The sequence below is a fragment of the Ursus maritimus genome, unplaced genomic scaffold, assembly GCF_017311325.1.
Source record: "Ursus maritimus isolate PB19 unplaced genomic scaffold, ASM1731132v1 scaffold_12, whole genome shotgun sequence".
In the NCBI taxonomy this organism is placed as follows: Eukaryota; Metazoa; Chordata; class Mammalia; order Carnivora; family Ursidae; genus Ursus; species Ursus maritimus.
This window is the reverse complement of record NW_024423564.1, coordinates 1,278,280-1,290,686: the sequence shown is the minus strand read 5'-3', so window position 1 is coordinate 1,290,686 and position 12,407 is coordinate 1,278,280. Positions and strand designations below refer to the sequence as shown.

The window sequence follows — 12,407 nt, the reverse complement described above, 5'->3', positions numbered from 1 at the left end:
TTTTTCAGAGCTTACTTAAGACCATTTAATTAATACCCATACTTCTGTGTGGGTAGTGACTCAAGGGATGGCAGAAGCAGGAAAGAGATGGGAGGAGAAGATAAGAATAATTTTTCATTGAAAAAAATTCTTTAGACTGCTATGCAATAAGCCACAAATAATTCTATTACCGAAGAAAAGACCCAGGCTGCCCTTTCTTCTTCTAAAAAAATAGCTCTAATAGTCCCTCCATGATGTCCTCTCCCTTCTAATTTTGTGTAGGGATAATGAAGAAAGGGGGAGAGACAGAATGAAAAGAAATTGATTAATAAAGAACTGTGTCTGAGATGCCTGGGTGGCTCAGTCCATTAAGCACTGGACTCTTCACTTGATCTTAGCCAAAAGGCCAAGAAGCAATAGTGCTGAACTCTAGATTTTAGGTTGGTAATGATCTCAGGGTCCTGGAATGTAGCCTCAGCTTAGCTGGAGCCAGCTTGAGATTCTCTCTCTTTCTCTCTCTGCCCTTCCCCTCTCATGTGTGTGCCATCTCTCTCTCTTAAATACATACATACATAAATACATAAATAAATAAAAATAAAGAACTATGTTTAAAAGCCTCTTACTTTTCAAAGGTCACAACCGAAGTCTTCAATGAAGGCTCAAAATAAAACTGATATGATGGCTACTTTGGAAAAGATGGCTAATAAAGCAATTTTTAAAAAGATTTATTTATTTATGAAAGAAAGAGCCATGTGTGAGTGGGGGAGGGGCAGAGGAGGAAGAGAGACAAGCTGATTCTGCACTGAGTGTGGAGCCCACACGTGGGGCTGGATCTCAGGACCAGAGATCATGATCTGAGCTTAAATTGAGTCCTACGGTTAACTGAGGGAGCCACCCAGGTGCCCTGCTAATAAAGCAATTTTTAATGATTCTCTGTAATACTGGAAAATGTGTCAAGCAAAAAAGCCTTCAGTTTATAATTTCATTATCTTTTTTCTTATTATAAAAGTGTTCAAGATGATGGTGGACTGAGAAAATGTATACTCTTATGTCTCTCCAGGAATCTTCTAAAATAAAAATATACAAGAAGAAAAAAATGAACCAGAATTATAAGCAGAACTGGAGAATTGCAACTTAGATTTAGGAAATTTATGGAAGTTGAAAAGTGGGTGATTGAATGTTCATAATAGAAACAAGTAGAGAAAGGCACAACCCAGAATATGTTATGAAGGAGGGGCAGAGGTGAAGGCAGGTACAGTGGAGGTGGGAGTGGGAAGTGGGGCTTTAAATAGGGAAAGTAATTGAAAGTTTATGTGAGGAACTTCTGTCTCAGTGGCCATTCTCATATCCCTCCTCCACTTTGGAGCATAGAACATAGATATCTGAGCATACTGCCTAACCTTCCTAGCAAAACCCCAAATGGCTCTTCCCTAAAGATATTGAACAAAATTCCTAGAAATGCTAAAAGTAAACTCCTTGAGAGCAGGACTCTGTATCTTATTTTTCACATTGTCCTCAGAAGCTGTATGAATATCTGGACTATAGTAGTTGCTCTGTCATATTTGTTGATTAATAGATGGACTAAAAGCTAAGGCATCTAGTATAGATATTAATGCTCTGGGAAAACCCTCTTCATATGGCATTAGTGGGGGGTGGGGAAAGGGTAGGTCTGCAGCCTGACAGCCATTTCTCTGCAAATTGACAGGTTTCTTCTCTAGCCTGCCACAAGTCCCATCTAGGTAAGAGAGTTGGTGTGAAAACAGACCTATTTATTCATATCAGAAGAAATTCAGATCTTTTAATTGATATAAAGGGGCAACTAAGAATATTCAGGGATATTAATAAATCAGCAGCATTAAAAAAAAAAAAAGAACAAGATAAACAGACAAACTGACCCCAGAGGAAATAGATATAATTCATGAAGCAGAAGAGAAATTAAAAAAAAAAACCCTCTAATTAATATACTCCAAATATATTAATTGAGGCAAGACCAGGATGCTCTAAAAGAGCAATCAGAGAACAAAAATCAGAGAAAAAATGGTATTTTTAGATTAAATTAAATAAAAAATGAAATAAATAAATGAAATAAAAAAAGAGGGGGCGCCTGGGTGGCACAGCGGTTAAGCGTCTGCCTTCGGCTCAGGGTGTGATCCCGGCGATCTGGGATCGAGCCCCACGTCAGGCTCCTCCGCTATGAGCCTGCTTCTTCCTCTCCCACTCCCCCTGCTTGTGTTCCCTCTCTCGCTGGCTGTCTCTATCTCTGTCGAATAAATAAATAAAATCTTTAAAAAAAAAGAAATAAAAAAAGAACAACAGAATTTTAAAAACCTCACAATGTTGACAAAGTCCTTTAGAATGGCATTATCCAATAGAACTTTAGATATTTGCACTGTCCAGTGTGATAGCCATCAGCCATATATGTGGCTTGAAATGTGGCTAGTGTGACTGAGAAACTAAATTTTTAATTTTAGTTAATATGTATTAATTTAAACTTAAATGCAAATAGCCACATTCACCTAGTGGCTACCTCATTGGATAGTACAATTTTAGAATATAAAGCAAAAAGAGAAAGAAATGTAAGAGGTGGGAGAAAAGGTAAGAAACATACATAATCAACTTAGGAAAGCCTACTAAAAGGAACATCAGAAAGATAAAACAGAGAGATAAAAGGTTAATTTATCAAAACATTAAATGAAGATTTCCTAGAGACTTCAGATTTTAAAAGGTCCACAAAATGTTCATCTAGATATATCCTTGGAAATTTCAGAGCATCAAGGATAAGGAAAAGAAAGGTCAAGTGTCTTGCCCAAGGCTACAAATCTATTAAGTGGTAAACCTAGTTTTTGCTCCTAGGCAATCTTGCTTCTGTGCCTATGAGCTTAACATAACAATGTAGCTATTTATTGATTTCCTAGTGTTAGAGTCTGTGTATGTACAAAGCATGGCATATTTGGTTGTGGTTGGAAAGGTAAAAGTGGAAGTGATACTGTCAAAAGTTGATGGAAAAAGAAAAGTATATTATTTTGAGTTAGAAAGGTAATAGAAGACTAGAGTAATGAAATATTAAACACTGAGAAAGGGGGTGGAGAAGAAAGGCAGTGTGATTTAAATCTTCCCTTTGCTTCGTGGATATATTATTTTATTTTTTAAAAAGATTTTATTTATTTATTTGTCAAAGAGAGTGAGCACAATCAGGGGAGTGGCAGGCAGAGGGAGAAGCAGGCTCCCCACTGAGCAAGGAGCCCGATGTGGAACTCCATACCAGGACACTGGGATCATGACCTGAGCTGAAGGCAGACGCTTAACTGACTGAGACACCCAGGCATCCCAATCGTGAATATAACATTTTAAATGGATAAATTTTACTACCAGAGGTTAATATCAGAAGATCCACAAAAAATTTTTTAAAAAAAGAGTCTTTCTCTGAGGAATGGGACTGGGGTTCAAAAGATTACTGGATCTTAGGGTAGTTCTATTTTTAACTTTTTGAGGACCCTCTGTACAGTTTTCCACAGTGGTTGCACCAGGTTGCATTCCCACAAACAGTGCACTAGTGTTCCTTTTTCTCCACAACCTCGCCAATATTTATTGTTTCTTGTGTTATTGATTTTAGCCATTCTGGCAGGTATGAGGTGATAGCTCATTGTAGTTTTGATTTGCGTTTCCCTGATGATGAGTGATCTTGAGCATCTTTTCATGGGTCTGTTGGCCATCTGGATGTCTTCTTTGGAGAAATGTCTGTTCATGTCTTCTACCCATTTTTATTTTTATTTTTTATTTTTATTTTTATTTTTTTTAAAGATTTTATTTATTTATTCGACAGAGAGAGAGAGAGAGAGACAGCCAGCGAGAGAGGGAACACAAGCAGGGGGAGTGGGAGAGGAAGAAGCAGGCTCCCAGCAGAGGAGCCCGATGTGGGGCTTGATCTCAGAACGCCAGGATCACGCCCTGAGCCGAAGGCAGACGCTTAACCGCTGTGCCACCCAGGCACCCCTTCTACCCATTTTTAAATTGGATTATGTGTTTTGGGCTGTTGAGTTTTCTAAGTTCTTTATATATGTTGGATATTAGCCCTTTATGAGATATGTCATTTGCAAAGATCTTTTCCCATTATGAAGTTTGCCTTTTAATTTTGTTGATTGTTTCCTTTGTTGTGCAGTTTTTTATTTTGATATAGTCCTAATAGTCTATTTTTGCTTTTGTTTCCCTTGCTTCAGGAGCTATATGTAGAAAGAAGTTGCTATGGCTAATGTCAAAGAAGTTACTGCCTGTGTTCTCTTCTAGGATTTTTATGGTTTCAGGTCTCATATTTAGGTTTTTAATCCATTTTGAATTTGTTTTTGTGTGTGGTGTAAGAAAGTGGTCCAGTTTCATTCTTTTACATGTTGTTGTCCAGTTTTCCCAACACCACTTGTTGAAGAGACTGTCTTTATCCCATTGAATATTCTTCACTGCTTTGTCAAAGATTAATCGACCATATAATCGTGGATTTATATCAGGATTTTCTGCTCTGTTCTATTGATCTATGTGTCTATTTTTGTGCCAGTTCCATACTGTTTTGATCATTAGAGCTTTGTAATACAACAGTTATTTTAAACAATCTTCACTCCCTTCGGTTATCTGAAGGGATAACCCCCTCCCCCACCTTTGGAAGATGGTCCTGCCTGTTTACTTCATAAAGAAAATAAAAGTCATCAGAGAATAATCCCTTAACTTTCTTCCACCAAACTACAAACTTACTGGCACTTATTTACATGCATGGTTTCTTTCTGTTACATTAGAAAAGGTATCCATCTAAGCCTAATCTCTCTTTCTCCTGGATCCTGTTTTTTCCTGCCTTCCCAGGAAATCTATGTTGATAATTCCTTCTCTTTTTCTATACTGCAGTCTCTCTTTATTGGTTCCTTCCCATCAGCATTTACACCTGCTCCAGTCTCTCCTATTTTATAAAATCCTGCCTTGTGCCCAAAACCCCATCCAACCCTTCTCCTACTCTTCAAGAACATTTAGTAATGTTCAACATTGAGGAATTTTCAAAATACAAGAAGGGACTTAGGGCTTCAGTATTCAGAAGGGAGGGATGATATGTTAGATGGACAGTAGACACCTTGGACTAAAAGAACTATAAGGGTTATAGTAATTCATGTGACAAATATTTATTGAATGCCTACATTTTCACAACTCCTTGGCTTCATAGGGACTAGGAACTTTTGAAATCCTAGGTGAAATTTTTGACTATATGTATTTTTCTTGTGAGTCAGTCCACATATTTCCTCAGAATTTCATAGAGTTCTATTGCTTATTGTTTATTATGCAAAGAATGTACAAAATAAAGAATTCCAAATTGTCGTCTCTGCTTTCAAGATCTTTACAATCTATGTGGGAGATGAAGCAAGTATAAAGCCAACTAAGGCAGAATGTTGTAATCAATTAATGAGTAGTTAAGATGATAGATATCTTCAAATCTCAGTGAATGTGTGTCAGAATGATTAGGGAAGATTTTACGGAAGAGGTGGGATTCAGCCTGGGTCTTTTAAACTGAGTAGAAAGTGTCCAGGTAGTTAAGGAGGGAGGCATTCCAAAGAGATTAAATTATGCCAATAAGTTTTTGAAGGAAGGACAATCATAAGGTGTCCTGATGACAACATAGACTAGTCTGCTATTAACAACATGGTTGGTTCAAGAGATACTGAGGGGCTAGGGTTAAAAGGTATATTATCTATAGAATGTGGAGGGCCTTAAATTCCGAATTGAAGTTCTTAGACTTCGTCTTGCAGAAAATGCCACACTCATTTTTTCTTTTAAAGGGAAGTGATGACAAATAGAAATAAAATTTTTTAAAGTTTTTGTAATACTAGTGCTTGCCATGGATGTCCTGATGGTTTGGAAAATGATAACCTTCTCAGAAATCTATCTTTTACATTAATTTTAGGTTATTGCATCTCACTGTCAGCTCTTAACTAACAAGGGAGATGTGCTTATTATATATTACATAGATCACAATCTTCAGAGGCTTACAGTACCAGTACACTTGCTGAACAAACTAATTACTGTGACTGAATGAAAATATTAGCAACGTGTAATTCGGACAGAAGATGGAACAGAGATGGGTTCACACTTAACTAATGGTCACTGGCTTTTTACTTTGAGTGGAACCTAGTTCCAGGACTTAATTTCTCCTCTGAAACAAATGGGAGTAATTAAATGTATATGAAAGCTCATAAATCAGAGGGCCAATGACCTTTAGTAGAACAAGGATCAGAGAAAATAAGGTAGGTTTAGGGTCTTCTCCCTTAATGAATAAATCTGGGATGATAGGAAACCACTCTGGAGAGGAATTTGGGAGATAAATGGAAGGAACTTCAGATCTGATTGGCTAAAAATGCAAGATCTTTGAAGCTAGGACTAGGCTCTGATGATCACCATCAGTTAATTCCTTTTCCTGCTTTCTCTTAGCTCAAGGTAGAAGCTGGGGTGAGGCATTATCTGAGTTACTTTTAGAGTTTCAGTTGAACAAACTGAATGTTAGAATTGTTTTTTTTTCAGTCCTAGGAATAACCTTGGTGATAGCTTATTTCAACCTAATAGTTCAAAATATGAAATAAGGCCCAGAAGGCCTAAGTGACTTGCACAAAGATACACAGATAGTTAAGTGAAGGAACAGGTGAGAAGGACTATTTCACTACCGTATGCATAGGGCCTTAGAATGCCTTGCACATAGCAAGAACTCAATATATATTTGCTGAATGAATGAATGAATGAATGAACCCCAGGATTTTGATCCCTTGTAGCAGTCTTTCCACTGCACCATAGAAACTATGGCAGATTTAGTAAAGTGTCTTTGAGGAACCAGGATCTGCTTGTAAAATGTCAAAGGATAAATAAAGATCATTGCATTATAATACAGATGTTTCCCTAGCAACATAACCTCACCTTACATGGTGCATTAATTTGCTAGAGCTATCATAACAAAGTGCCACAGACCGGGTGGTTTAACTAGCATAAATTTATTTTCTTACAGTTCTGGATGTTAGAAGTGTAATATCAAGATTTTGGGAGGGTTGGTTTCTTCTGAAGCCATGAGACAAGGATCAGTTCCAAGGATCTCTATCCTTGGCTTGTAGATGGCCATTTTCTTCCAGTGTCTTCATATCATCTTCCCTCCTTCCATGTCTGTGTTCAAATTTCCTCTTCTTAGAAGGACACCATTCATATTGGATTAGGGCCCACCTAATGACCTCATTTTAATTACCTATTTAAATACTGTATCTCCAAATATGGCTACATTTTAATGTGCTGAGGGTTAGGACTTCAACATATGAACCTGTAGGGGGGACATAATTCAGCCCATAACATGGAGATCAGCTTTTCCATCACAGATCATATGTATTAAACTCTCAACCCCATTCCCCAGTAGCAGCCAGTTGATGTTAATAGAGCTCCCAGTTTATAGTTAAGCAGCCAGTTGCCCAACAGCCTCAAGGTCCTGCCCATGCATGTACATTATTCAGGTGGAGCAGGAAGGTTGGCTTGCCAGCATGTTCTCTTGCCAGCAACAAAAAGAAGAGCCATAGGGCATGGACTGGCTGACATGTTTTTTTTTTCTAACTACATGTTATTATAACTGTGACAAAACAATACTTTTGTCTTTGGAAATTGGCCCTTTCCTCATCTTGTAAAGTGTTACAAGATGTCTGAAGGGCTTTGATTGCTTTTATTGTAGTTGAACTGTAGCTTAGATGATGAGTGTATATTTTAGGAGTATCCTGGGGCTGATATTTATAAGGAGGCTCTGAAATGAGTGCCCATTGAGAGGATCCTGGGGAAAGCCAGTGAGGCTCTTCTAGGGTTTCGGTGAAGATTCTTAAGGAAAATCCTTAAGAGAAAAATAGTTCTGCAGTTAGAAATCATTGAAAGGGATGAAGTTCCAAGGTAGTATCGGGGGATTCCCAGGTTCTGTCTTTTGTGGGTATCTGCTATTTGTGTTAAAGTGAGAGAGAGGCTGGTGCTCCTTGCAGAAAATGTCACCTTACTCTATCAGAATGATTCTCAGGAGCTATAGGCTTTGCTTATTGTCTCTACCATTGATCAAAATGTTAAGTGTCTGTAACTTAGAACATCTTTTCACCCATGACCCTCACAATTAGAAATGATCCTTTCCTGGATCAGGGGCTTCTTGGACTTATTCCTAGTTACTAAGGTGTGAATGCTGAATATAGACTTCAGCAGATGGCACAGGGGTGTTTGGATTATTAGATAACAATTTAATACTTTGGCCAGATTAGTATTAAGCATCTTCTGACTGTGTCACCTCATGGATTATGTTGCTTAAGTCAACAGATCATCTGTAATTTCTATACTATTGAGCTGACTTTCAGGCCACTTTTTACTCATGGCTTATCAGACACTGAAGACCAAGAAGCTGCTGTATTCTCAGAAGGAAGAACTAACAAACATTATACAAATAATTTTGTATAATGTCATGACTAGTGAGTCCTTGCAAGAATAGAAAGCTGTGGGGTCAAGAATAAAAACACTTGGAAATGGCAATAATGTAGGGTTCAACCTAACAGGGGAAAATGGTTGGGGAAAATAGGTGGGTTTTTTTCTTCTCCTTTTTCATATTTAGACATAGATAATAGTAACCAAACACCCTTATGTGGGAGCTTACATCAGTTATAGACCATTAGATCTTGAATTATGATTTGATGTATAATCAAAACACAAAAATAATTGTTTGCCAAACATTTATTATTTTTTACACAGTCCAATCATTTCAAGAGGAAAGTCTCCAAGGTAGTATCAATAGGCCTCAAAGGATTGTGGGCTGATGGGTCTCATCTAAGAGCCTCTAGGAACTTTCCCTTCTGTTCACAAATTTTCCCTTCCCCTCCCCGAAAATGCTGTGATCTCTTATTGGCTCTAGTACTAAACAGATGTTTACAGGATCCTGAGCAGGTTCCTTCTCAGTTAAAATGAACAAAGGTAGTAAAATTCTCAAACTCATCAAAGACTGGGGGAAAAGAACTGAGCACCACAGACTACAGTAGACAGATTTAAAATTTGAACTCTGGAGTTGTTTGAGAAACACCTTGCTTTTGCTTTATGAGATTTTAAGTGCTTATGGAGTGTGAAAAAAATCTAATTCAAAGTCTAAGTCTTGAAGCTAAACCTTCTTCATAACAGATATTTCTTCCAGTTAGGGGCTGATTTCAGAGGGAGTTTTTCTGTAGAAGTCTCTCCCCCTGTGCTAGTCAAGGGTTGTAAAAATTTAGTGACCTTGTACAATCTGTGCTAATTATGCCACAAAAGCCAGTCTATTTGGAGGCAAATATTAATGCAGTTTATGCTCAAGAAGAAATGCCAACTGGAACACTAAAAATATCTAAATTTTCCAAAAGATGGATCAACCATTAAAAAAACAGACCCAGTTCTATTGAATCTTAAATCATATTTTTTTACTTTTGAAAGCAATAAATTAACGTTCCCGAAACAAAACTCCTTAAACAAATTAAATGATTTATATTTTTAAAAAATGCACACCACATCTGCACCAAAGAGCAAAGACACCCTGCAGTAAAGAATAATTTCAGGAAGAATGAAAAGCAAGAGTAAAAGGTACATGAAATGAGTGTAGTTTTGGAAAAAAAGATTTTGGAACATCAGAGCGTTCTCCCACAACCAGAAACATTTGAGTCATTTGGTATCCAGTGTTTCTCATTTTCCTTTGCTGGAAGCTTTGGTAGGTGTCCGGATATTGGCAGCATCTCTTACGGGCGGTACTGAGATCTCTGCTCTTGGATGTACTCATAGAGAGGGCTGGAGCGCACCGGGACACTGGCAAACTGACGCTTACCGGGCTCCAGAGCCTGCTGACTGCCCTTGTCTCCTTCCTCCCAGACTTGGCGACCTCGCCTCTGCTCCTCCTCCTGCTGGCGGCGCAGCTGTTCTTCCCTTTCCTGCAGGAGTTGCTCCTCCTCGCGGAACTTCCTGTCGCGCTCCTGGCGAAGCTGTTGCTCACGTTCCCTGCGGCGCAGCTGCTGTTCTTCCCTTTCCTGCAGGAGTTGCTCCTCCTCGCGGAATTTCCTGTCGCGCTCCTGGCGGCGCAGCTGTTCTTCCCTTTCCTGCAGGAGCTGCTCCTCCTCGCGGAACTTCCTGTCGCGCTCCTGGCGGCGCGGCTGTTCTTCCCTCTCCTGCAGGAGCTGCTCCTCCTCGCGGAACCTCCTGTCGCGCTCCTGGCGGCGCGGCTGTTCTTCCCTCTCCTGCAGCAGCTGCTCCTCCTCGCGGAACTTCCTGTCGCGCTCCTGGCGGCGCGGCTGTTCTTCCCTTTCCTGCAGGAGCTGCTCCTCCTCGCGGAACTTCCTGTCGCGCTCCTGGCGGCGCGGCTGTTCTTCCCTCTCCTGCAGGAGCTGCTCCTCCTCGCGGAACTTCCTGTCGCGCTCCTGGCGGCGCAGCTGTTCTTCCCTCTCCTGCAGGAGCTGCTCCTCCTCGCGGAACTTCCTGTCGCGCTCCTGGCGGCGCGGCTGTTCTTCCCTCTCCTGCAGCAGCTGCTCCTCCTCGCGGAACTTCCTGTCGCGCTCCTGGCGGCGCGGCTGTTCTTCCCTCTCCTGCAGCAGCTGCTCCTCCTCGCGGAACTTCCTGTCGCGCTCCTGGCGGCGCGGCTGTTCTTCCCTCTCCTGCAGCAGCTGCTCCTCCTCGCGGAACTTCCTGTCGCGCTCCTGGCGGCGCGGCTGTTCTTCCCTCTCCTGCAGCAGCTGCTCCTCCTCGCGGAACTTCCTGTCGCGCTCCTGGCGGCGCGGCTGTTCTTCCCTCTCCTGCAGCAGCTGCTCCTCCTCGCGGAACTTCCTGTCGCGCTCCTGGCGGCGCGGCTGTTCTTCCCTCTCCTGCAGCAGCTGCTCCTCCTCGCGGAACTTCCTGTCGCGCTCCTGGCGGCGCGGCTGTTCTTCCCTCTCCTGCAGCAGCTGCTCCTCCTCGCGGAACTTCCTGTCGCGCTCCTGGCGGCGCGGCTGTTCTTCCCTCTCCTGCAGCAGCTGCTCCTCCTCGCGGAACTTCCTGTCGCGCTCCTGGCGGCGCGGCTGTTCTTCCCTCTCCTGCAGCAGCTGCTCCTCCTCGCGGAACTTCCTGTCGCGCTCCTGGCGGCGCAGCTGTTCTTCCCTCTCCTGCAGGAGCTGCTCCTCCTCGCGGAACTTCCTGTCGCGCTCCTGGCGGCGCAGCTGTTCTTCCCTCTCCTGCAGGAGCTGCTCCTCCTCGAGGAACTTCCTGTCGCGCTCCTGGCGGCGCAGCTGTTCTTCCCTCTCCTGCAGGAGCTGGTCCTCCTCGCGGAACTTCCTGTCGCGCTCCTGGCGGCGCAGCTCTTCTTCCCTCTCCTGCAGGAGCTGCTCCTCCTCGCGGAACTTCCTGTCGCGCTCCTGGCGCCTCCTCTTCTCGCGTTCCTCTCTCTGCAGCTGCTCTTCTTCCCTCAGCTGCTCTCGTTCAGCTGGCTTGGCGTACACTATGTGGCGGCGTCTCTGGCTTTCCTCATCTGGTTGCCACCTCCATTTTTGATCGCGGCGCTGCTCTTCCTGGCGTAGCTTCCTCTCCCGATCCTCTTGGAAGCTCTCCTCCAACTGCTTCTCTTCACGGACCCGCTGCTCCTGCTCCCTCTCGAGTCGCTGGCGGCGCTGCTGCTCCTCCTCACGTAACGGTTCCAGCTCCTGCAGCTCCTCTGCTCTTAGCTGCCTCTCCGGCAGCTCCTGCAACGCGGGCCTGGCCGACAGCCTCTGGCGGTGCCTCTCGCTGTCTTTCTCCGCCTGCCACTGCCATTTGAAGTCGCGGCGCTGCTCTTCCTCCTCCCTCTGCAGGCGTGCCTGCTCCTCCCGTTGCAGTCGCGGTTCGCGCTCTTCCCGGAGGGGCCGGAACCCGCGCTGCCGCTGGCCGTTCTCCTCCTCCCGGAGTTGCCGCGCGCGCTCCTGGCGCCGCCTGTTCTCCTGCTCCTGCCAGTGCCTCTGCTCCTGCTTGCGGGGCCTGGAGTAGACTTTGCTCTGACGAGCTTCTGCCTCACTTTCGAGCTGCCACTGCCACCTTGGGGCGCGGCTCTTGCCCCGCTCACGGGCCTCTTCCTGTTCCACCTCCTCCTCAGCCAGCTGCTGCTCGCGCCTGAGCAGCTGCTCCAAGCGCTGCTCCTCGCGTCTCAGCTGCTCTTTCCGCTTCTCCTGTTCCAAGCCGGGCTCCTCGCTCCTCAGCTGCTCGCGCCTTTCCTCCTGCTCGCGCCTTAGCTGCTGCTCGAGTCTCTCTTCCTGCTCGCGCCTCAGCTCTTGCTCCTGGAGCCGCTCGCGCCTGAGCTGCTCTTTCCGCCTCTCCTGTTCCAAGCGCGGCTCCTCGCTCCTCAGCTGCTCGCGTCTTTCCTCCTGCTCGCGCCTTAGCTGCTGCTCGAATCTCTCTTCCTGCTC

At 43.6% G+C, this 12,407-nt stretch overlaps 1 protein-coding gene across 1 annotated transcript in view; it reads right to left on the bottom strand.

Annotated features, from left to right (window-relative positions):
* Positions 1 to 8,724: 8,724 nt before the first annotated feature.
* TCHH (trichohyalin) overlaps positions 8,725 to 12,407 on the bottom strand; it is a 7,901-nt gene continuing 4,218 nt past the window's right edge. Inside the window, 2 exon segments of the mRNA XM_040626732.1 lie at positions 8,725 to 11,811; positions 11,878 to 12,407. The exon segment at positions 11,878 to 12,407 is cut by the window's right edge and continues 14 nt beyond it. Of these exon segments, the coding sequence (XP_040482666.1) occupies positions 9,750 to 11,811; positions 11,878 to 12,407 (2,592 nt within the window). The 3' untranslated portion in view covers positions 8,725 to 9,749.